A 26,056-nucleotide genomic window follows, 5' to 3' on the forward strand; every position below is an offset into this window, starting at 1 on the left:
ACACATGTATACGTGTAGTACAAATGATATTAAGAGGCCATATGTGCATCCTGTGCTCAGTATGCCCACGTAGTTTTAATACATCTGTAATTCTGATTATGTCAGTTCTGGGGATTTTTTTGTTTTAATTGCATATAAAAATACACGTCCAAGGAAATTCCTGGCAGGCAGATCACCAGGCTTCAGGTTTATAAATGAAACGCTTCTCATGCCCAGCTGGGAGGAGCAGTTTTTACACCTTCACATCCCTGCAGTTATAATAGTTCCCAGGAACTAGTAACTTACACGGATTCTTACCTCGCCACGGGTGTTTTGGTATCTTGGTGTTAAGGAGGTGGCGAGGCCATCATGGGAAAGCCTCAGTGGAGTGACCCTCCCTGCATCCCTTCCTTCCTCCCTTTGGATCCGACTTGGATTTCTACCGCGTAGCCACGACCCCTGAAAAATGACAGGCTCCCAGCGACACAGCCCTTCACTTTCTCCCTCCACTACAGGATCCCTGGAGCATCCTTTCTCCTTTCCTCTGTGCCACGAACGACACCAGAGGGGAAGTTCATCGGGGATTGTTTTTCACTGAATCTCCTTTTAGAAGAAATACACAGGGGGGAGGAGTGTATCGTCCCTCAGGCTCACAGTTAACGTCGTGTCAATGCTAGTGGCTACAGGCCACTGCCGGGAAGCCGAGCCCCTGTCCCGGAAGCGGGGCCGGGTAACGTTTTCCAAGGGGCGCTCGGCAAGCAACGACCAGCGCGGGTGGGACGGCAGCTCCCTCTGGGCTTGCGCACCTAAACCTCCGCGGACGGACTGGGGGGGCGGGGCTTCGGAAGGAGGCAAATTGCCCCCCAGAATCGCTGCCGGGAAGACGCAGCCTGATGCGGCTCGGTAACGAGAGGCCAGTGTAGCAAAGGGATTGCTCCTGCCCGGCTCCGCGCAAAACGGGTAGAGCTCTGTGCTCATCCCAAGGAGGGCTAGCCCGGGCTTCCTGTAGGCTTGCGCGATTTCCCTCTCGCATTCCTTCCTTGCACGGAGCGGTTGGTTTTCAGATGCTTTTTTAAGATAAAAACAAAAGCCTTCCCACGGTGTGGAAAGCGAGCGGTGGATGGGAAGCAAAGCAAAAGCAAGCCGACTTCAAACTCTGCCCGTTCTCCCAGCCTCGGGGGCTGGATGCGCACAGAGGCGTCATCTCGTTATCCTGCGTTTCCCAAGGACTTCCCGGCTCCGGAGGCGCCCGCTGCAGCCCGTCCAGCAAGTGAACTTAAAGTAGTTACCATGAGCTCGAATGGGTGTCCGGTGAAAGAGAGGGGCAGAAAGGTTTCTGCCCCCTCCCCTTATATTAAAGGAGCTACAACCGCAACTTTTCCCCTGTCGTTAATAGGATTCCTTAGCCAAATAAAGAAGTATTTTCAGAAAACAAAGCAGAGAATGGAGGAAAGGAACCGCTTTGGACCGAGGCGCTGCGGCAGCGCCAAGAGCCACAGGGGAAGAGCTAATTTGCAGGTTTTTCTTATCGCGGGGGGCACTGGTTTGGACAGGGGGACGAGGATTTAAGGTTTGCCGAGGGGATGGGAAAGGACGGCAAGAAGCCCTTCAAAGGCTCAGGCGGATCTCCCAGGTCTGAGCTTTCTCTCCCCCATCTCTATCCAAAGCGATTTCGCAGTGGAATAAATACCTCTGATCTGAAACAGCTGCCGGGAACCAAAGGCCGCACCGATCAGCGCTGAACTGGCCGAAGATGCAGTAGAGAAATGCCCGCTCTTGACAGGCGAAGGACGGTGAGCCAAGGAGGCTCTCCCCGCAGTGCCCTCGGGCTGGGAAGGCAGCACCAATTCGCCCATTATTCATCTGTTTTGTTTTATAACACTTCTGACACCTAATCTTATAAGCTAATGCCCGAGGTTTAGTTACTTTAGACGATTTTTTTCTTATTTCCACGCTAGCAGCAAAATTATTTGAGCCCTCGAAGGTCTGGTTGCTTTTGTCAGCCTCAGAAAACAGAAAGAAAAAAAAAATTAAAAAAAAAAAGAAAGAAAAGCAAAAAGAAAAAAAATGGAAAGAAGAAAGGACGAGGGAAAAAGAGAAAGAAAATGAGGCAGTTGGTAGAAACAAGCACTGAGGAAATATCAAGTTAACTCAGAAAAACAAACAAACAAAAAAACAACAAAAACAACCTGGTTCTGAATATCCTGCGTATTGCCAGAGAGGCTTTGGTGGGGAAAAGACCAGAGTTCAAATGAACGCATATGTAGCCCATGCAGACTTGCCTGTAAAATAACGATTTATTTTAATACTTAAAAAAACACACACAATCCAGTGATAAATGTCAATTACCAATAATCAGCATAAAGTGCCAAACAGCCATACAACTTTTTTTTCTTTTTTTAATAAACAAAACTTATTGGAATGTCTTTTAGTTTGAATACACTGTTCCAAAAGCCAGCATTTAAAAAAATACGCTCTCAGGTTGAAATTTGTTCTCTCTCATCAGGGTGCACGAAGACTTTAAAATACCACTAAAACCATATTGTGCATACCATCAGTTTGATGCTTTGCCATCTTTCTTTACTCTGTTTTTGTTTTTTTAAGGTAAGTCCACAACTTACAAACCTCCTCACAGAGCACAAGACCATAAGGCAAAAGAAAAAGTCTCCATGTCCTATGAACACTGATTTATCCTGAACACGAGGGACCACAGGTCTAAGATCAGGATTCGTTTTCCGGAGCATGATAGGACTCCTCACTTGAGAGACTTAGGTCATTTCCAAATATTCGTTTTCTTCTCTTTTGAAGAAAACAAACAAGCAAGTGAGATTTGCAAGTTGCCCTTCTGCTTGTCCTAATGATGCTGTGATGAGAAACCACCATTTCAGTTCTTAATCATGTTCTGGAATTCTTTGTATTTCCTGAAGTGTAAAAATAAGAAGCTTTATACAGTCAAAAAGGTATAAAATAAGAGGTTGGGTTTTTTATATGTAATACTTTTGCTACGATTCTGGGTTCTTTTGTTGGGATTGGGGGGGGGGGGGGGGGAACGACACTTGAGGGGTTTGGTTTGGTTTTAAAGAGATTCCTGTCCAACACGTGAGCACCACCTTTTGGCACAAAGTTTATCAAAGCCACACAAGTCAGCTAGCACTCCCTGCATTATTCTTGTGTATTTTAAATGCAAAAATAATCTTTTCAGCCATGCTTGGAAAGTTAGTTTGGGCAGGGAAGGTGGTGGTGCGGATTTTGCTCTTTTGAAAGTACAAACAAAAACAAAATGCAAAGTTCAGTGCTTCCATCCTGAAAGTTTTGTTTCTGCTCTGGTTTTGGTGTAAAGTCTGAGGGGGAGGAAAAGTTCATAGAAGTTGGAGATTCAGCACTTAAGTTTGGCAGGTTTCAGTTCCTTTACTTGCGTGTGCAGTGTCTTGTGGACAGCTAGTGTTCTGGACTGGCAAAATCCTTTCCCGCATTCTTGACACTTAAAAGGCTTTTCTTTAGAATGGATATATCTAGGGAGAGAACAAAAATGAGATGTCAGAAATAACTAACCTAAACTCGGCCGTGAGCTACCTGACGGAGAACATGCTGGAGGTTTTTACACCTTTTGATGAGATCAAGAGTGCTGATGTGCAGCACTGGGGCAAGAAGAAAGAGGGATATCACAAGGGTGTCTTTCTTAGGGATGAAGAGCTTCTCTCTAACTTTGGGATCATCAGGCTTCAAGTCTTCATGACACATCTGAACAATCATAAAGGCAGAGGACACAAGACCATGCAAAGGGAGGGTGAAACATCTGTGGAAGCTAAGAAGGAGGATGTGCAAATCACTTTTGTGGGGTGTGTGAGTACAACAGGCCTGACTTCTAAAGTGAGTTATCTGGGCTCCTCCACCAGCAGTGGGCAGAGGAAAACTGAGAGGGAATGCTGCTGGTGGTCAGGAACATGGCTTTTCTTACAGGCACCTTCATGAACGTAGGTAGGTAACTGGGAGAGTACAGCTAGACAAGAAAATAAGATAGAAGAAGAATTGTTACCTGTGATCCCTCAGGTGATCCTGTCTTCTGAAGGCCTTGTGGCAAATGTCACATGTGTAAGGCCGTTCATCAGTGTGGGTTCTTTCATGGATCAGAAGGTTGTAGGACTTGGTGAAGTGCCTGCCACAGAATTTACACACAAACTCCTTCTTGGTTTTGGATGGTAACCTTCCCCGTGTGGGTTTCTTCTCTGGAGAGAGTTTAGTCACCTCAAGCAAGGACCCCAACCCTGGGGGTGAGCCCTGACTGTCTGCCTGTCCCAGTTTAGAGTGGTCCTCTTGTGTGGCAGCCACTGCTAAGTTAGCAAAGTCAAAGCGGGGTTTGGCTTTGAGGGTCACATTGGTGGCCTCTTGTTTGGGCTGGATGACATGTGGAAAGAGAGGGAAGGTTGGCAGCTGGAACCGTGCATCCACCAGGCTCGACACGCTGGGCACCTTGGAGAAGGAGGAGCGGGGTAGATGCATGGCCGGGTACCCCAAAGTCCATTGGTGCAAGTGTACGGCATGCAGGGCACTGAACCCATAGAGGTTGGAGAGGTGGTCAGAGGGTACAGTGGGCAGCCCGTTGAACGCTTGCAGGAAAGAGTAGTTGGTGAGCTGGAGGGAAGGATGGATAGGCACTGGGGCCGGCAAGGTCTTACTTCCCATGGTAGCCACTCAGGAGGAGGATCTTGGGAGCAGGGGAGGAAAAGATCTGGAAAAAAAAAAAAGATGGAGTGGGGAAGAGGTGGATTTATACAAAGATAAAAGTAGAGGGAATTTTTCACCTCACGCCTCATTAACACCCTTCTCCAAAGTGACAGGAGGGCACTGCCTTGGAGTCAGAGAGGTCTGAAAAGCTCTTGGCTGTGAGTGTATCCCCAGAGGTCTCCAGACTCTCGCAGTTCCTCACACACAAAAGTTGTACCCCAACAGCAATTTTTCATCCCCAACAGCATCTCTGTGCTGTGTAGACCTGTAATAATGCACTACATAGAGACAGCAAAAAGATGCCATTTTGGCCCACAAATTTCAATCTTCTCCCATGTAATTTTTAATCCCTTCTTGAGCACCCTCAGCCTTTAGAAAATAGTTGGATACTGCCCACAAAATCTGCCTTTAACCCTGACCCTTGAGGTGATGTGGGAGGAGGTGCAGAGAGCCCTCTGCCCCTGGGTCACTCAGGTCACTGTGGTCTGGCCTCAGCCAAGCCTCTGCTTGGTGGTAGTGTCAGTTTGGTCCCAAAACTGCAAGTCCTCCCTCATTCAAAAAGGGAAAATTCCTGGATTTCTTTTTTTTAGGGGGAAATACCAGACAACAACCCTCCCTCTTATGTACTGCAAAAAGAAATGGGAAAAAGCTAAGTTTGGGTGACAAATCTGAAGTGCCATTTGCTCTCCCAAGGGGGAAGTGTCTGGCTTCAAGCCCACATCCTAATCTAGGCAATCACTTAATCAGAACCCTTCAAAAAGAAAATAGGCGAGGGCTGGAGGGATCCCTCCCGTAGGGACACTGAAGTCACTAGCTGCAGGGCTGCAGCCCTACCCCTGGGCTGGGTGCCACCACTTTGCTCTGTGTTTCAGGGTCCTTCCAGGCCCCCAGCCTCTCCTCTAAGCCAGATCCCTACCCATTTCACCCCACAAGAGAAAAATGTTGCAAGGCCACAGCAGCAAGGCACATCTGGCCCTGCTTGCAAATTCAGTCCTGGCTGCTGTCATCCATTTGGCAAGAGCTGCCTCCCAAGAGTTGGTGGTTGGGATACAGCTTCCTCTCTTTGTGGGTGTGAGAGAGCACCCACAGCTTTTGGAGGCATCACATCCCTGCATCCCAGGGAGTCTCATCCTTACTGCACAGCCCACAGCTTATACTTGCTTCCCCCTGAGTGAACTTCAGGATTTTTCTCTGTGGGTTTGTTTTCCAGCAGGATCCCCACAGGGTCCCCATAGAGACCCCACAGGTGCTCATAAGATCCTCACAGGTTTGCTGCAGTGTTCCCACAGATCCACATAGGGTCCACTGTAGGTTTCCTGCTGAGTCAGTGTAGGATCCCCACAGGGTCCCAGCAGGATCCTTGCAGCATTCAGCCTGGAGTTCATCCCCACGTGAAGAGTAAAGCCCCTTTGGAGAAAAGGAGGCAGCAAAGTGCTGCAGAGCAGTAATCGTCCCTCTGGGATGGAAGACTGGGTAGGTGGAAACCAGTGGTGGAAGAGGTCTAAAGACCACGGAAACAAATCTGATTTATATGTGAGCGGCTATCCAGACTGAGGAGCTGTGGCTGGGAGGGTGTGAGAGGGAGAAGCTTGTTCTGTGCAGTTCTATATGCCGGGCCCACCTTTCACGCCACTTTACATAAATCAGCAGCAGAAGATAGACTCAAATCTTAGAGGAATTCCAGCGCAGTGACCCAGAATAAGAGATTGTGACATTTCGTCTTTTTTAATTAGATACATTTTGGGTAGTGGCTGATTAAAAAATGCACGTGTTACATTCTCCCTCTCCTCTTTTATTTTTTTTTAATTTGCTTTCCCTTCCATTCCTCTATTTATTTAAAAAAACCCACAAACAAACAAACAAAAAAAAACTATTTAGGGCCGATGAACCAACCATATTGTTCTGTTGTTCAACTGGGGAAATGCTTTTTATTTTGTCAGTGCTGCCCATATGCTTGGCGTGTCCACTTCGCAGCACAAATGCCTCAGCCAATGGCCTTGAGAACCAAGTGTATAGAAAACACTCTGTTCTTGTACCTGAAATGTATTTTCTGCCTGTCACAACGGCTCTGTGCTTATTTTCCTGCCGAGGCAGCTATAGATTTGTCAAGCATGAAACATGCTATTACAAACTGAGTTAATTTCTACCCGTATCCCTCTTTATTTCTCCATATACTAATAAAACCTTTAATATGAAATATATAAACAAAAAATTACTATGTCTGTTTGGGTAAATGCTTGCTCAATAATATTTTAAAAAATTCTCTTTTGATTTCCCAAATTAAGAAAGGGTCAGAAAGGAGAAATACAGTAACGTCATAACAGCATCAGCAGTGCCCGCGTTTGTTTTTCTTTTTTTCCCAGAGAAGTGTTAACACTTTTCAAAAAAAAAAAAAAGACAACAAGGGGAAAAGAAAGGAAGGAGAAAAAAAAAACAACAAACCCAACAAAACAAACAACCAACCCCCCCAAAACCACAAAACCAAGAAGAAAAGGGGAGGTGGGAGCAGAGTGTTCACATTAGTACAAGTTTCTTGGCACTTTTCCAGAAATGTAAGTTACACTTTTGCTCTGTGCAACGGGGTTAGTCAAAAATGCAGATGAAGAGCAGAGTATTTCATACAGAAGTCCCCTCTCTCCAGGACATCAAAGGGAGCGGGTCGCACAGTGCGGGAACCCTCCACTCTCCCGCTGCCCGCAGAGATCAACGTTTCTTTGATTTCTGTGTCACCTCCACCTTTAATTCTGTCTCATGTAAATAGATAGTTATCGGAGCTTGTTTTTAATTTCTTTTTCTTTTTTTTTTTTTTTTTTTTTTAACAGAAGAAGACCCCCTCGACTACTCTGCTTGAATTCCCCCAACAATAAAACTGTGCGGGGTTTTCCTTTTTTTCTTAATACAAACTAGCTCAGTGAGTAATCAAGAACAAACCACTTGTGTTCTGACTGAAACAAATCCCACTCATGCCAAGATAAATTTACCCTGCAAAATAGGATCATAAACTTGAAAGACTACATCTGTCTCCAGCTTTCTTACCCTTTGTCCTGTTTGAAGATACGGTAATGCTATTGTCCAGTTGCCATTGTTTTAAGACCATTGTAAACTTAACCTTCCAGATTAAATTCTACCTCCTTTGTGCGCCATAAAGGAAAAAAAAAAAAAAAAAGTAGAAAAGGGAAAAGAGAAATTCACCCGGCTTTTTGCTGGTAGCGTAGCAAGGGGCGAAATTAAGTGGATTTTTAAGTCACCTTGTGGCTACTCTGTGTTTTTCCTTTCTACCTTGAATTATCAATTTCCGATCTGTCCTTTGAAAGGGATATTTGTTACATTAAATACCTGACTCATAAATAATGAGGTTTGCTAATTAGTTCCACATGGAAGAATGGAGGAGGTAAATTACTCCGAGAAGGTTGCTTATTTTTACAAACATGATAAAGTAGCGGACATAAAATGCTGCATTCTTTCGCAGCCTCAAACTACAACAATCAGGTTCATCTGTCAAAAAAAAGTCCCTCTCTTTTGCCTTTAAAGTCTAGTGGAAGCCCTGTCCTTTCAGCCACCATCACATCAGTGTGCAGCATTTTGCCACCTACCTATTTTGTCCCCTTTGAGGGAACGAGATATTCCCTTCCTGTCAGTTTAAGCTAGGAAACAGAGCTTAGAATTTATCTGTGTTTAGGAAACTAACTGGAAAGGGAATAAAATTGCCCTTTCGCTCTCCATTATTCGAGCGTGGTGCTCTTCGAGTGCGTTGCTCAGCACAGATTTATTAAAAGTATTAATGAAGTCTGCAGAATCTGTTAAAGCAGGTTTATTCGGGGCTAATTGAGCGTGAAAGAGTTAATTGCTAACATTAATGAGGACTGGAAAGACTCAGCATGTGCCTTGGATATCTGCGCTCAATCCTTATAAAATCATCATTCACATTTTATCGCGAAATCACTGTTGACAAGTTTCTTCAGACCACCACTGCGAAAGCGGATGAATGCGCCGGATTTTAGTCCATAATAATAATATTAATAATAATAATAATAATAATAGCCGGGGATCGACTGCACCAGCGATGGCTACGCTTCCCGGGGCAGCCTTTATCCAAAACAACCACCACCACATCTCGGGTCCCAAGGCTAGGGGGACAGTGACCCCACGGGCTGGGGGTGGTCGCAGGGCCATGCTCCTCAACTCTCTCCCTACAGAAGCGTTTAGGTTGGTTTGGGAGTTCTGTGCGAGTGTTTTTTTTTATTCCCTTGGGTGTAGAAAGGCGCTCGGCATAAGATTCGTTCTCGCTTTCTCCCTAGAGAGACGCCCGGTGCCTCCCCTGTGCACGAATATAGTGCTTCCTCTCTCCGGCAGCAGCAAGAGTTTCTTCCCTCGGTACTCCTAGATTCCCACGGCCGCAGCAGGAGTAGTTGCGGGTGGAGGGGGGGGGGGCAAGACACTCTGGGTGACAGGGCCCCAGGCCATGCCCAGGCCGGGCCGAGCGAGGGCCCGCCGCCCCTGAGCTGCGCCCTGCGGAACGGGAGCAGCCGGACCCCGCTTTGCGGGGCTGTCCCTTGTGTCGATTGACTTCGGTCTTACTGAACTGGACCTCCAGTGCACCTGCCTGGGACACAGCGCTCACCCTCCTGCCCTGCCCGTGTGTGACCGGAAGAGTCCCGCAGCGCCACGGTCAACTCCGAAACGCTCTGTTTTTATATTTCCCTCCCAGAAGCCAACTGTAACAACTATACCCTAATCCTCGGCTTTGCACTGACACTTTATAGGCTCGGCCTCGAGAAAAGCTCAGACTTGCCCTACTCTGAACTTGTTTTGATCCATTCAGACAAATATAAACATCAGGTTCTCTTCTGTTAGGGACTTGGGAGGAAGCAGAGAAGGCTTCTCGAACCTCAAAACATTAAAAATGGAGAGGAGAGAAGAGAGAGAAGACGAGAGAGGAGAGAGAAGAGAGAGGAGAGGAGAGAGAAGAGAGAGAAAAGGAGAGAGAAGAGAGAGAAGGGGAGAGAGAAGAGAGAATAAAAGTAAAGAATCGAGAGGAGAGAAGCTGAAGTTTCAAAGGACATTCAGGCTTCTGTTTTGCAGTTCGTATGTGTAATTTTTAGCTAGGGTTGAAAACACAGCTTCTCCTCAAAGGTAGATAAACATCTTTGAAATGGGAAGATAAATCTTTAAATAGCATCAAAATAGCCGAGACCCATGTGAAGGCTTCCCACAGCCCTCTACCCGCTCCACAGAGAACAGTCCTCCTCACGTGAACCACAACTTCCCCACTTCTGCACCATCAAGGGGATGGTGGAAGAAGATAGGGGAAAAGAAAGAAAGGAGGGAGAGAAATGGAGGTGTCTGCATCTATATCCCCAATCCCCGAGGCTTGGCAAAACAAAAAAAGAAAACAAAAAGAATGAGTTGCTCTTTTTATTTACCTAATCCCGATCTGTGCTCCACCGCTGGCAGCAGTTAAAAGATCCTGGGCTAAATCTGAGCTGGTAAAATAAAATAACAGGAAAAAAAAAAAAAAACAACACACAAAACAAAAAAAAAACAAATAAACAAAAACAAACAGGAAAAAAATAAAAGAGGTTGGTGTCAGTGTCTGTGCTGGCCTGGAGGGCACAGCGCTGTCCCCCCCACCCCACTGCTCCGCCGGCTGGACCGGCAAACCAAAGCGAGCAGCAGGGCCAGGTGCCCCGGCTGATGGACACGGAGCTGCACTACCTCCTTCTGCTCCCGGCGCCGTTTGTGTTTGCTGGAGTGCAAACGCGCCCGGGAGCAGCCGAGCTCAGACTGAACCGATCCCTTCTCTCCAGCCTCCTCCTTATTTCAAACACCACCCACCCCCCCACCCCCCCAGCTTCCCCCTCAACCTCCCACCAGGCTCCGGGCATGCGCACGCGGGGAGAAAGTTTTCTGGCTGGGAAGAACCAACTTTTCAACCCGTTTCTCCCGAAGGCGCGGCAGCTGGGGATCGCCTCCCGCAAGTGCTTGATCTCGCCCCGCCCCCGCTCTCCGCGCCCGCGGCCCGCTACTCTCGGACCCCCTCGGCGGAGCCGCACGGAGAAAGGAAGGGGAGTGGGGGTCCCCTTGCTTTCTGCACTGTCCCAGCCGCGCTGCCTGCCCTGGCCCGGTCCGCCACTCCACACCGTTCCGTGCCGCTCCCCTCCGCTCCCGGACGGCCTCGCTGCGCCCCCTCCCCGCTGATTCGCGGGACAGGACTCTCCGGAACCTGCCCCCGGGGGGAGAAGGCAGGAGGGTAGAAAGGCAGAAAGAAAGGGGAAAAAAAAAAACAGTGGGGGGAGGCTGGGGGAGGGATCTGCTCCAACCATAGGGATTTGGATACTGCACATTGTTCTCCCTCTCTGAGAAGATCCCCCGAGAGGATGCCAAGAGCCGGTTAACTGCAAAGAGCCCACCCCAGGGGTAGAGCCGGTTCCTTCCCCTGCCCCAGCATCCCTACCGGTTCCCACTTTCTACCCCAGCGCCCCTGACCTCTGTGCCTTCTTCCTGTCCATCCTGCTCCCCGGAGCTGGTGTGTCCCTCCCTGGACTCCTGAGGGGATCCACGGCATGCAAAATCCAGCGGATCCCCCGCGGATTGGGTGCCGCGGAGCCGTCCTTAGTCCGGGGGAGGCAGACTACCCGGGCGAAGCAGGCAAAACAAAATAACCCTCGAAAGAAAAAGGTTAAACGTGTTTTATAATTAATCCTGAGGCCATAATCTCCTTGCTTATTTGTTTTTCTATTCATCCATCCATTCACACTCCTTTAGATCCGTGAAGGGGGGAAAATTGCTTGGGTGTATTACATTGTTCTGAGGAACCAGGGTAATATAATATGCTAGCGAAGACAGATCCGTCAGGATAACATGGTACCGTGCTCAAGGACAAGCATGTGTTTTTTTACTGTTCATGTCACTCCCGTTGTTACACCGATTTTTGCCCATCTCCGAAGGAAAAACAAGCAAACAAATAGCAAAAACCATGACCAAAACAGCAACGAGGGAGAGCTACGTTATCATCCTGCAGAATGAGCGCTCATGAACACGACAGTGGCGTGGTGAAGCAAGACCATAGCACTGCCATTTCATCCACAAAACATCTCTATTTCTGAGGAATCCGGAGTCCAGTTCCACTCACTGCTCTGGGCAGACGAAGAGGTTTTCGTTCCCTCATTTTGTAAACGAGTGGCATTTTTATGAGGCAAAGGCGAAGCAAAAACTCTCCCTCAATCCGGCTTCTCCTGTTCTCTCTCATTTCGAGCTGTTATTTTCTTTCTTTCTTTCTTTCTTTCTCTCTTTCTTTATTACGGCTCTCTCCTCCTTCCCCCCCCCCCCCCGCCCCCCCAGCCCCTTCTCTCTTCCTCCTCCCCCCGCGCCCCCAAATAAATTCCAAACCTTTGCACTGGTCTGGGGGTCGAATTGTAGAGAGTGCGATCCTGTGCCCGATGCTGTAAATTGACGCCTTCGAATAAGTTTTCATTTTCCAAAATAGTTTTCGAGTCCTGTTGTCAGAATAGAAATGGAAGATCCTCAAGAAACAGACCGGAGATACTCTGTTCTAGATGAAGATTTCTCTTTTCCCAGAGGAAGCATCTTGATACAGCTGGGGGTGGGTGCGTGCATTACTGAAACAAAAGTCGCAATTCCCTTAGAGAAGTAGCAGATTAGTTGAGATGGCAAACACGGCATCAGCAATGATTACCTGAGCGTGCTGCCTTCAAAGGAACAAAATATATAACAATTTAAAAAATGCGCTTCCAGTTACAGAAACCATCATTCCAAAAGAAATACGCATCGAAATAAAGGGCAGTAAAAGATCCCAGTGTCTAAAGAGGAGAGGGGAACAGAAAATTATTCCCACGCGAAAATAGTTTATAATCAAAGCGGGACGTTGGGATATTTTTCTATCCCAGAGTATTACTGGAAATGTAGCTGAAAGCTGCCTGGATAACGTATAGCCTGATATTTAGGTACTTGTTAAAAAATAAAAATGTTTGGACTTGTCCACCCACTGGCGATTGAACTGAAGTTTCAGGTTAACTGTCTTGTTAAGTGCATTTGTTTTAAATATCTGGTGTTTAAGTTATGACGGATATGCTGTTCCAAAGCCTTTATTCTCGGATGGATTTTTATGATGTCCCTTGCTAATTTGCATTATGTCAACTTGTAACGGTGGGGAACCTAATACCGGGAACGGGATACAAAACCACTGTTAGTACTGACACACAGGGAATACACTGCGCTTTTCCACAGCGAAGATCTGCTGTCGATTAGGAATGTTACAACTTCAAGAGACTCATAAAAAATGAAGGCATCTGCTCCCAAAGCCACGTTTGTAGGATTTTGACGTGACAGCGAAACTCAATTCGTTTCAGGAGAAATCTGTGGGGTGATGGGGGAGACCAAAGTCCTTGTCCCTACGTTCCACCTGTGTCCCCTGCTCGAAACCTTCCCCAACCACATCCTGCTCCATGTAGCTGGAGGGCGAAGGCCCCCCCGCCCCGGGCTGCGCCACCCGTTTTGTGGGGAGCAGCACCCAGAACGGCACTATCCGGCCACTACACGGGGGCTGCCTCCCCGCTCCGCGTCCGCAGCGCCGGGGCCGGCACCGAGCGCTGCCTCCTGACCACGCCGGTGCCTGTTCCGATGGGGCGGCTTCGTGCCCCGACGGCAGAGCAGACTTAAGGGGCACGGGGATCGAACCTGGAGACAAGTCCCCTTCTCTCCCTCCATGAGCCAGGTGCGTTTGTCACCTCGTCTCCAACGAATTCTGGGTTCAAGGGCTAATCCTGCGCAGTGCAGGTACTGGGGATCGCTCCTCTGTTTTAAGCTCCTGTGGATGCCGGGCATCCCTGGATGCACCTACAGTATGCTGGGAGAGGGCTGCACAACCTTACTGACCCTCTTTTCTCCCTCAGCTGGGATACCCAGCTTCACCTCCGGGACCCAGTAAACTCCGGCGAGAATAACGATTCCCGGCCCATCCCGTAGCCATGTGCAGGGGAAAACTCCCTGTTGCTTCCCTGGGACATTCTCCCCACTGGGGAACGGTGCTTGTCCCTCGAAAAATCTCTTTTTGAGGAGAAATAGCAATGCCACTTGCGAAGCATCAGCGGCAGGCGCCTCGCAAGGACTGCGAGGAGAAGCGGGTCCGTCTGGTCAGGGTGGGGATGTTTGGCTGCTCCAAGTACAGCAAACATCTCGCCCCCCGCAACGCGGCTGTGGGTGGGGGGTGCCTGGTCAAAGCTGCGTCTGATCGGCAGCCCTGCTGTTCCCAAACCTCCCGGGGGAAGGGAGCGGAGAACGGGACAGAGCAGCCGGCTGTGCTCTGCTGTGTTTCCAAAGCCTCTCCGCTCCCGGAGCTTCGCTGGGGGGATGGAGCCAGCTCCGGTGGCGAGCGCGCAGGAAAGAGCGAGCACAAGTGCACTGCGGTGTGCTCCCCTTGTCCTCATACCTCCCCGGGCAAGATGTCGCCCCCGAGACAGGCCCCCTGCTTAGCAGTGGCATCTGGGATCTACAGATAGATATTATTATTTTTTTTTTCCCGCTTTCCTTCGCTTTGCCTGTTTTTTAACTCTTCCTGCTATTTTGGTGTTGACCGCCTTGAAGGATTAGAGTATGTGGGTTCTGACAGCTCCCCTCCCTCGGATAAACCGGACTCAGATAGAAACGGGGGAGCCACGAAGGGAAACGAGCCCATCGAGGGTGAGCCCGAAGAGCACTAGAGCGCGCACTGGAAGAGGGGTGTCCGCGGAGACGAGCGCAGGCGGCCGAGGGGGAGTTCTGCACTCCTTTTCCGAAACTGGCTCTCCTCTTCCTCCCCCCGTCCCAGGTACCTAGGTCGCTCCTCAGGTCCCATTATTTTAATTTTAATCAGCCTTATTATTTTAATGAGCTGCTAAAAACAAGACGCGGAAGAATACCGGCAAAGCAATGCGGAAACTGCTTCCGCGGTGCGAGTAAACGCTCTTCTGATGCTCCCGACCGCCAAAGGAAAACCAGCACTGTGATGGTTATAACACTGTTATGCCAACTTTTCAATATTTTTAAAATTCTGCTTCTAAGGCTTCCTGACGATAAAATTCAAACTTTGGCGCATCTCCATTTTGTTAACGAGGGAGAAATCGTTTGGTTGATTTTTAGCGCGGTGCTGAGATTTGGTTTAGCGCCTTACTATATCGCTGCCTTCTCGCTGCGAGCTGCAGCAGAGGGGGAGCGATCCGCCGGCGCGTAAGCTCAGCGTCCCCGCGCCGTGGGCTGGTCACCTAGCAGGGACAGACCTCTGCCAGCAACTGCTGTGGGCTCGGCAAGGAGATCCAGGGCACGGACTAGAGCGATAGGGGATTTGTCTTCAAGAATCACACTGGATTTTGCAAGCAACTAATTAAGTGCGAGATTCCGTCCCCATCCCCCCCCCCCCCTACACACCCCCCCCCCCCTTTGTTTGCAAAGCGGTGTGAAGTCGGTTGTGCAAATGATTCCACTTCAACTTCCAGCTCCTTTAGATCACTAATAATGCCGTCGCGGTGCTGCTCACACTGGTGCAGCGAGAGTCAGCATTTCCATTATAATTTCCTATTTTCAGGAGATTTTACAGTGGTCATAAAAATTCAATCCAGGCTCAAATTTGGCATCCCAGGGCTCCTCCCAGGAGTCATTTCTTTTTGTTGTATTTGAAAGAGGAAACAATTTATCTGTTTTTACATTACAAGGGAGCAACAAAAGGAAGCGAAAGCAGGGCTTGGAGAACGTTTTTATATTTCATGTTGCTTGCTTTTCCTCAACCTTACAGTATCTACCATAGATGTTAAAGGAGTACAGTACATAATAATTAATGACACATAAAGAGCCATCAGGTTATAGAGAAGCCAGAGTCCACAATCAGAACTGGTCATATAAAATACCTTTATCATTCTGAAACACTTTGATTTTCTGAACTGATAATTTGCTAGTAATATACATCCAAAATATAATTTGATGCTGGGGGTCACTTTGATTTAAGATGAACTGATAATTTTGGAAACCTGAGAAAGTTGATGTATGTGCTCAAATTTAAGAAAAAATTCCTAAGTACAGATGTTTTAACTGCAGATTTGAGGGGTTTATCCTCTGGCCCCTTTTGTGCAAGTAAATATGGAACAGTCAAATAACCTTTGGATTTAGGTATCCCTAAGTATTCATTTATATGATGGATTGTAATGGCTATATGGTTCCCTTGAAAGCATTATATTCTATCAGGTCAAAACCAGCTTCTTAAAAAAGTTCATTTAAAACAAGGGTGGCTGGAATGACTTGTGTACATTGCATTCACTTACATACAATTCCCTTATCTGCTGGAAACTGAGTAAAGATTAAGTGACCCCGCAGGAACGAAAGATTTTGGTGACATGAGTTTGGTGACATGAGGGCCTGAGAGACAAAGACCAGTGTGAATTGGGACACTCAAGTGGAATGCCAGCAAAGCCTGGACATCACAGCAAGTGGATTATGCCTATGCCACATGTTTTAAAAAGAAGTCCTTTTTCTACTGTTATGAAATATGCATTTCTGCTAGCCTGGAAATATAGTAGGGGTATCTTCCAACTCATCCGGCTCAAGTTTGGCCAGGAAAAAGGATCACAAAGAACGGTCTCTCATAGAGGTGAAAGAGTTATTTCTAACAGAATGGTACGTATGGAACCAGAGTTACATATGTATACATGTACATGTATACATATATGCATACACACATGTAGAATAGGAATTTACCTTTGTATGTATATGTAGATATAGACAGCATTATGGTATGCATGATAGAATTAGGGGTATATGTATATTGATTCAAGGAATATCAGCCAGCTTTATCTTTTGGTATTTTTGGAATAACATATTTGGTAAAGCTTATATTTACTATAGTTAACAGTTACAGGAGGACTCCATAACTTTTAAGGAATAAAGGCAATATTTGCTTGCCATGGTCTGTCAATCACAGGACTGAAATCAGGATTCCACAAGATTTATCTTCCCTCAAGGGATTTCGTCACAATAACACTGGGCTAGTAACCCTCAGTGCATCCAGCACTTCCTGGAAGCAGAGGAAACTCATTCTCTGACCTCACTTATACCTGTACCTCAGTCCAGATGTGTAACTCTTCCAATTACACTGTTGTGCCTATTTAGGAGTGTTGGATCCCAGTTCTTTAGCGAGTGGAAGTAAATGCAACCCATGTTGAGATCTGATTCACACTTCAGAGAAACCTTTATTTATTTTTTAAATTGCCTATATGCTGGCACATACACAGAGCCAATGTTCTCTATTTTAGGCATCTCAATTCATGCCTGAAGGTGAGATAAGTCTTTTCTGAATCTGCATTTTTATCAGGCTTCATCACCAGAAGTTAATAAAGCTTATACCTGCAGTAGATGATAGATCATACACCTACTTGACAAGAATCTCATTACAACGAAAATGAAAGCTTTTCTGGTGCAAGAAGTAGTTGGAAAAGTAGTAATCCTTCTCCTAGGACTTAACACATGAAACACTTGTCAGCAATTCAGCATCTGCTTTGTGCTTAGAAGGACTGGAGATGGTAATACAGCAGTACAGGATTCGAGGTTTTATATGCTAATTATTTGGGGTCTTGTTCTGGCTTTGTTCACATAGATCTTAGGATACATAATGAAACCAGGCTCTAAGTTCAGTCAGTTGCCAATTCTCATATGTCCTTACTCTGGAAGACCAGGCACCAGAGCCCAAAAGCACATTCAATCCACGTGCAGTAGCATGAGGGAAGATTTGACCAGAGGTTGTGTTGCAGAACTCTGACCTTCTTCCTGCTGTAAGCACTGAGGCATTTCATTTCCATGCCTTTGATACGCCAACAGCCATGCCTGTCCAGAACAGAAAGCAGAGTGTAGAGGTGCTGAAGTTTGTTAAGATCCTGTGCAAACCCACTCTGCAGCCTTGGGCAGGCTCCTGAGGTAGCTCTCCTGGGTCAGATCCATTGGTTCACAGTCTACACCTTAGAAATGTGGATGGTATTTTAAACAGCCTGGGCCTTGGAAAGCCTGCATGGGGGGTCAGAGCCAGGCCCAGCAGTCACTGGGGTTAACTTTAAAAACAGGTTTGGGACATTCACTATTTCAGTGAATAGCTGGGACTGCCACTATTTCAGCTTTTTGGAAGTAACAGGGGAATCCAGTACAGGACTAAAAGGCACATGCACTGAGGTCACCTTCTCCACTGCACACAAATGTGTTGTCAACAGCCGGTGACCCCAGTCCTGCTTCCCCTTCAGCTGGCTGCAGCTATGCAATTATTTGACCTGTGCTGCTGGCAGACACAACGGCCAGCCCTCTACAGAGGACAAGGACATTTTTAGTTCAATGACATCAGTCCCCAGTCCTCTAAATCATATCCATACCCCCTCTCTTTTATGTGATGGTGATTTCCAGGGGCCAGTTGATCCCTAGCCCTGTACACTGTTGACATGACCACATGACTGAAGCAGCCTTGGAGTTCTAGTTTCCTTGCACAGACATCTATGTGAGTAACATGTTCAGTAACAGTAATATCTAACAACTGCAATACTGTGTCATTGTGGATTCAATTTCTTGGCTTGTACTTGGTGGAAAAGTGCTATTTTATCACAAAGTATTATTGGTGTTCATACTGAAATAGTGTCTGGCTAAAGTAGATAGAAATACTAATCTGGCAAGAATTTTATTATTTAGAACAACCCTAAAATGAGGTTTATTGAGGATGATTTATATAAAATCAGAATTTTAGTTGTATAATTACTCACAATGTTTTTCCTGGTTTTAGCAGCTTCTAAATATATACCAGCTTTATAAAAAAAAATGGCATTCCTTTTGTTGTGTTTTTTTTTGTGTGTGTGTGTGTGTGGGGGGGGGGGGGGTTGGTTTGTTTTTTGTTTTGTTTTGTTTTTATTTTAGCCTTAGCTTTCATAAAGTATATAAATTCCCACTGATACTACGTGGAAATAAAGCCGAGGGATCAGCTAAAAGTCACAAAAGTAAAGGAAGTTAAGAGTCAAGTGGGAAAGACAATACAGCTATGCAGAAGTGTTAGAGATAAAGGTCATCTAACAGGGGGGCTTCTTGCGTCAGGTGATCCTAAATACCAAATATGCTGTAATACCTCCGTCCAAGGGGGAACTTAATACTGACAGAATTTCAGCCTTAACTGAGAACTTCCTGCTATTTGTGGTTTGGGGTCAGGCCCTTAAGGTTATTTTGAGATAGGCTTTTGTGCGTAGAACTGTAAAAATAACACAGTCAGGGCATTACTGAGCAGACAGGACCATCAAAATCTTCTCTTGCAAGTGCAATCCTGAAGAAAACTCGCCACCTGCTGGCCAGCCCCCTCCTAGTGCTCCGCTTTTCTCACCAGCATTTGCTAAAATCAGTATTTATTAGTTCAGAGCAGCTAAGTCGTTCACAGTTCATGCTCTCTCCAGTTAAAGCCTCGATTTGAGAATCTTCTATCTTAAAGAAAAAAATTATTAATCTGAAAAATCTCTGTGTGACACTGTTTTGTACTGATGATTGGAAATAGCAGTAATCAAATATTTCAACATGAAATATTTCAACATCTGGTGTCCTCAACATAAAAAGAACATGGAACTGTTGGAACAAGTCCAGAGAAGGGCCACGAGGATGATCAGGGGACTGGAGCACCTCCCGTATGAAGATAGGCTGAGGAAGTTGGGGCTGTTCAGCCTGGAGAAGAGAAGGCTGCGTGGAGACCTCCTAGCAGCCTTCCAGTATCTGAAGGGGGCCTATAGGGATGCTGGGGAGGGACTCTTCATTAGAGACTGTAGTGATAGGACAAGGGGTAACGGGTTCAAACTTTAAAATGGGAAGTTTAGGTTGGATATAAGGAGGAAATTCTTTCCTGTTAGGGTGGTGAGGCACTGGAATGGGTTGCCCAGGGAGGTTGTGAATGCTCCATCCCTGGCAGTGTTCAAGACCAGGTTGAACGAGGCCTTGGGTGATATGGCTTAGTGTGACATGTCCCTGTCCTGTGACAGGGGGGTTGGAACTAGATGATCTTAAGGTCCTTTCCAACCCTAACTATTCTATGATTCTATGAATAATAGTCCCACAAGGCTTAAATGTTTTTGTATGGGTGAGTTTTGTTAAATACTATTTTAAAATGTGTATATCCAATTCTTTTTCCCTTTATGATTGTATCAGGAATCATTGTGGTTTCCTTGTGTTGCCACAGAGCATTTTATTTGCTGTTACTACTAGTTTTATTTACTGTTACTAAAGAGTAACTGGAGATTATGACATGTCATTAGAAATAGTTTTCATTCCTGCAATGGTAAAGGGAACAGCTCTCCATGCTGAAGCTCACCATCTTATGACTTACCTTTTCACATGTAGACATTTTGGTAAGAAACACTAGACTATTTAGTAGAGGTAACAGATATTTTTTGTCAATTAATTAAGTCAGGTATATAATGTTACCTTTTTTCCTAGTGTCTGCACTACAGCCAGCTAAGCTAGATGACAGATCTTGCTGATTCCAATCCACTTTGGGTAGACCATTGCACAGAGCTAATATTGGGTTTACTGAGCTAATATTGGGTTTACTGTTTCTTGGTTGGGATTGTGAATGCACAAGCCACAGACAAAAGATTCACAGCCAGCAGGTTTTGTACTCAGCAATGGAGAAGGCAGTGAAGGCTGGGCTTGTCCAGACTCAGTAACCAAGTGTCCCATGCAAGGGGGCAGCACGCAGTGTGAGGTTAGCATGTAGCAACGTGTGGGAATTCAGTTGTCAGTATAGCCAACAAAGCAGAGAAGGAAAAGAAAACATGGAGAGTTCTCAAAAATGGAAGAGAGCAGTAGAGAAATATGACCTTACTTACTGAAAGCCCATACTTTCAATTGATATTATATCAAAATTTCAATTCAATACTCTTCATCATGAAAATTACAAAGGTACTGAAGTTCAAAACAAATTATAGAAACCAGAAATAATGGAAGAATTTAAAAAAAGGATGTATATATCATAAAATGTAAGCATAATACTGAGAAGCCAAAATGGAAATATTGTCCAAAAGAGACAAAATAATTAAAAGAGGTTCCTGTGAGCTCATTTAGAAAATAATGAGAAAACAGTCTAACAGATCTAACAGATGCACAGCAAAATAACAATTTCTGCTCAGTTTGTGGTAATAAGGATGATCAGAGAGCACCAGCGGAGTAAACAAATGCAATTAAGCAACTGAGGAGAGGATGTCACCAGTGTAACAGTGAAAGTGAACAATAAACCATGCTTCCCTACCCAAGAAAGAGGCAAAAGGGGGTGTGAATGGAGAGGCCTTGGGTTGGGTCAACCAATTCTACCAATCTCATCTATAGCTTTGTTCAAATCACTTGATCAATTCTCTGCTCTGGTATATCCATATGTAAAAGGTAGGTAAAAACACTCACTAAACTGCCAGGGATTATGTAGAGAAAATATTAGATATCATATTTCATAGAGGAGAAAATAGCTGCTAGCAGTCTGCATTTTCTTTGACTTGGCCTTGTCTTGGCTACCGTTATATTCTGTCCTGGTTTACTCGCAATGTAATTTTTTAAGTAATTTTGGGAGAATTTGTCTGGAACTGTCAGTTTGCCAAAATTGCTTCCTAAATTGTATATGTTTTCACAAAACCTTGCTCACATAAAGCATCAGTAAACTGCCAGTGTTTCTTTTCTGGCAGATTTAGGGCAGGACCAGAGACATGGATTTCTGACTTCAAGCATACATGAATGAGGAAAGAGAGCTGAGGAAAAGCAGAGGTCTCATGTCAAACAGAATACAGTAATCTGTCTTTTGAGCATGTGGCAGTAGTGCCCAGAGAACAGGGATTGCTGGCAGTGCTAGCTGGCTATGATTTTAATGTCCTTCCACATCTGATGAAATAAACTCCATTAGAAAGAACTGGCTAGATGGCCGCACACAAAGAGTTGTGGTCAATGGCTCAGTGTCTGGCTGGAGATCAGTAATGACTGGTGTCCAGGGATCGGTGTTGGGACTGGTCTTGTTTAACGTTTTCGTCGCTGACATGGACAGTGGGATTGAGTGCATCCTCAGCAAGTTTGCCGATGACACCAAACTGTGTGGTTCAGTTGATACGCTGGAGGGAAGGAATGCCATCCAGAGGGACCTCAACATGCTTGTGAAGTGGGCTGATGCCAACCTCATGAAGTTTAACCATGCCAAGTGCAAGGTCCTACACCTGGGTTGGAGAAATCCCAGGCACAGCTACAGGTTGGGCAGAGAAGAGATTCAGAGCAGCCCTGTGGAGATGGACTTGGGGGTGCTGGTTGATGAGAAAATGAACATGAGCCGGCTTCAGTGTGCGCTTGCAGCCCAGAAAGCCAACTGTATCCTGGGCTGCATCAAAAGGAGCGTGACCAGCAGGTCGAAGGAGGTGGTCCCGCCCCTCTACTTTGCTCTTGTGAGACCTCACCTGGAGTAACCTCATATCGTGGAGGTAGCCTGCCCATATCTTCATTCCACCTACATTCAAATACTAGAGAAAGAAATCCAAGAATAGACAGTAACATAGGTGCTAGGACATTTGTGGTTGGTGAGGAAAGCTTTAGATAAATTATGACAGAATAAGATGGAACATCTGAGTAAGAGCATCTCATATTGCAGCTTAGTATATTCAAAATTAGGCTAGTGACTATCCCAAATAACTTTCTCTACTCTTTCTGACTCTGATGGAAAACAATTCCAGACTTAACCAGCTGAAGACATTACATATATCTTAGAGCTAGTCTCAAAACTGAACCTTAATCTTCACTAACAGCTGTTCTCTAGTCAGACATCACAGCTTCTTCTGGCTAGTTACTACCCTGAGATCATTACCATCCCCTCCCAGAGAAGAATGGCAATGCTGGAATCAGGTAATACTGATTTTTCTCCTGCAGATTGTTATCCAAGGGAGAGGTCTGCGCTTATATTTCTTAATGTTCTTTGAAAGCTGTAGAGGCTGCCTTTTAAATCGTGACTCTAAGCATAAACCTTAGGGAAGGAAAATATCTTAAAGGTACCACTGAGACCTGTAGTTATGGGAATGAACTAAGGCTAGAAACTGAACCTGAATGTTTTTTCTGAGTCAAGGCAGTTTGGTCCTCGCTGTCTGGGAATCCAGTTTTGTACCATTGCTGAGGTTTAACCCCAGCCAGCAGGTAAGTTCCATGCAGCCACTCACTCACTCCCCCCTCCTTGCCATTGGGATGGGAGAGAGAACTGGAAGAGTGAAAGTGAGAAAACTCATGGATTGACATAAAGCTAGTTTAAATAGGGAAATAAAAAGTGGTGTACACAAGCAGAGCAAAGTAAGGACTTCAGCCACTGCTTCCCATCAAGTGTTCAAGCCATCTTCAGAAAAGCAGGGGTCTGTCATGCATAATGGTGACTTGGGAAAACAAAACACCATAACCCCAAATGTCCTCCTTTCTCCTTCTTTCCCCAGATTTATATGCTGAGCATGATGTCATATGGTATGGAATATCCCTTTGGTCAGCTGGGGTGAGCTGTCCCAGCTGTGTCCCCTCCCAAGTCCTTCTGCACCCCCAGCCTACTTGCTGATGGGGTGGGGTGAGGAACAGAAAAGGCCTTGACCTGGTGTAAGCACTGCTCAGCAATAATAACTCCACATTATCAACACTGTTTTCAGCACGAATCCAAAACATAACCACCTACCAGCTACTATGAAGAAAATTAACCCTATCCCAGCCAAAACCAGCATGATTACCTTCTCAGTAATTTCTTATACATCATTTTAAAACTGCTGAGAATTATTTTTGGGTTTTGTTTGTTTATTTATGGATATTAGAAAGCCATTTCAGACTTTAACATCCTACATCTTACACCTCTTGGGCAATTTATTGCACCTATGTGTTCTTGTGCAAATTTAAACTGTTTCTCTTCCTTGGTATTCTTCTCCCTTGGCTTCTGTATTAGAATACACGGTAAACAAACCGTGTTTAGAAAGATGAGTGCTTCAAGTGCTTAGAGACTGTAGTGACAGGACAAGGGGTAATGGGTTAAAACTTAAACAGGGGAAGTTTAGGTTGGATATAAGAAGGAAATTCTTTCCTGTTAGGGTGGTGAGGCACTGGAATAGGTTGCCCAGGGAGGTTGTGAATCCACCATCCCTGGCAGTGTTCAAGACCAGGCTGGACGAGGCCTTGGGTGATATGATTTAGCGTAAGGTGTCCCTGCCCATGGCAGGGGGGTTGGAACTAGATGATCTTAAGGTCCTTTCCAACCCTAACTATTCTATGATTCTATGATTCTAAGTCCATCTTCCTTTTGAACTTTCTCTGCATCTGTTTCATTTTGAATTTGTACCTTGGCAAAAGGTACAGATAAGGTCTTAATGGTGGCTTCTACAGCAATTTAAGTGCCAAAGGTGCTTGGTACCCAAGGCAGGGTACATGGCGTTTGCACATACAGTCACACTCATCCATACAAATAGGCTTGATTAACATACACTATATGAAATATAGTCTCCTTTGGAGTAAGACTGTGCTGTTCACAAACCAGACAGTTGTATGATTTAGTTATTTTTTCTAATTCAGTTTACCTAAATAATGTTGTTAGTTACAAATCTACTTTCTGAACAGATACATCCTGTCAGTGCATACCTCAGTACTTGAAGTGTTGCTGTGTACAGGCCAGCTGAGTCTCTTTCCTCTTAACAGAGATTTTCTTGAGGCTCTCTCATGTCTCTCTTGGCTCAAGGGAGGGGGTCTACTGAGGAAAGAGTGTATGGACAAGGTTATGTTCTTCAGAGATGAGATCCTTATTGTGGTTGACCATACCCAAGCTCCATTTCTTCCACTGAGATCCAAACAGTCCTGTCCACTGCAGTGGGACTGGTCATGTTTCCATATGGGGGCCATTAGCCTTTTCCAGTAATGTCTACGTTGAATAGCATAAGGCTAATTGAAACCAAGAGGACAACTGCACCTGCTTCCTCTCAGCCAACAGGGCAGCTGAGCATCCAGATGTTTGTAGCTATGGTTGAATTTATATATCTTCCATTTACTTCTCACAGGAAGTAACAGTATTACATTCCAGTGACCATACAATACTGGCTTCCTGTCTTACAGGACTATAGTATCCCTTTAACCTTTTTTCTCATTCAAAGAACTTCCTATTATATTTCCTTTTTTTGTCTGCAGCAAAATGTTTTGGTTTGAGTTTTTGTTACTGTTGTTTGGTTTTTTTTGTGCTTTGTGTTTTTGTTTGTTTGTTTTGTATTTTTTTTGTTTTGTTTTTTTTTTTGTTGTTGTTGTTTCATGAAGGTGGAATCTGTACTTTATTGTTCTTACTTGCATTCCTCAGACTTTTAACACCAATTTTTAGGTCAACTATTGCTAGAATTAGCTGAACTACTGTATTGTTGGCATAATCCCTTTTTTGTCTGGCAATGGATTGCAAGCCCTTTGCAATGGAGATTGCTTTGTGTTTTCACATGTTCATTAACTTTCTGGTCATATATTATTGTTCTACTTTGACTCAATACATTGTGTTAGAGGTCTCCGCATGGGAATGTAAGCAGTAGAAAATTTACAGCATCCCTATATTCCTCAGATTTTCATGAAAACAAAATTTCAATCTCCAAAACATTCTTGCAGAATAACGTGACAAAAATGAGTGAGATTTTTTTAACCGAATCCTTATTATCAGGTATTATTTTTGTATCACTTACACAGCCTGACTTTGAGTATCAGGCTGAAGGTTCACTTCAAAGCAATCTTCTGCAATAGAGTTTTCCTTCAGTCTCTATGACTTTATAAAGGTAGCTATCATTGAAGTACATTGGGTTTAACACCCATGTACAATGGACTCTGCAGATACACAGTGAGCTTTTACCACTGTGATACATGCACAGGGTTTAGAATAGTCAAAAAAACCTGGATGATACAGAGAAATTAGAAAAAAAATCATTTTTTTTTCTGAAGTATCTACTTTTTTGTGTTTGTGTTTTGTTTGGCTGGTTTTTTTAAAAAACTTGTATTACCAAGAGAATGATCACTGGTAATCGCTAACAATTATATCTGAAATTATTCTTTTTTCTGAGTAGGAAGTGAGAAAAATAATGGGGAAGAGCACCACCTTATTCAGTTTTAGAAATGTGCAATGTAGAAGTTTGCCTCTGGAGCAGACTGTCTTGGAATCAGTAAAAAGAAGCAGGAAACTGCAGAGTGCTATTCACATAACCTATATTAGACCCTATTTCTTTAGCATCTACTGTACACAAATACACTCCTGCAATATTTGGCATGGAATCATTCTCTCATGTTGCTTGTGGCCTTCAGTCCTTCAGGATAC

At 45.2% G+C, this 26,056-nt stretch overlaps 1 protein-coding gene across 1 annotated transcript; it reads right to left on the reverse strand.

Moving 5' to 3' along the window:
- Positions 1 to 2,257: 2,257 nt before the first annotated feature.
- Positions 2,258 to 10,238, reverse strand: OSR1 (odd-skipped related transcription factor 1). Its single transcript, XM_061461819.1, has 3 exons — positions 10,128 to 10,238; positions 4,016 to 4,708; positions 2,258 to 3,491 (listed from the first exon to the last, which is right to left on the reverse strand). The coding sequence occupies exons 2-3, from the start codon at positions 4,660 to 4,662 to the stop codon at positions 3,356 to 3,358; spliced, it is 783 nt and encodes a 260-aa protein (XP_061317803.1). The 5' UTR covers positions 4,663 to 4,708; positions 10,128 to 10,238; the 3' UTR covers positions 2,258 to 3,355.
- Between the last annotated feature and the right edge of the window lie 15,818 nt (positions 10,239 to 26,056).

This window comes from Pezoporus flaviventris, unplaced genomic scaffold (genome assembly GCF_033815535.1).
Source record: "Pezoporus flaviventris isolate CSIRO_AGI_PZ_B2104156 unplaced genomic scaffold, CSIRO_AGI_Pfla_v1 ptg000031l, whole genome shotgun sequence".
Lineage (NCBI taxonomy): Eukaryota > Metazoa > Chordata > Aves > Psittaciformes > Psittacidae > Pezoporus > Pezoporus flaviventris.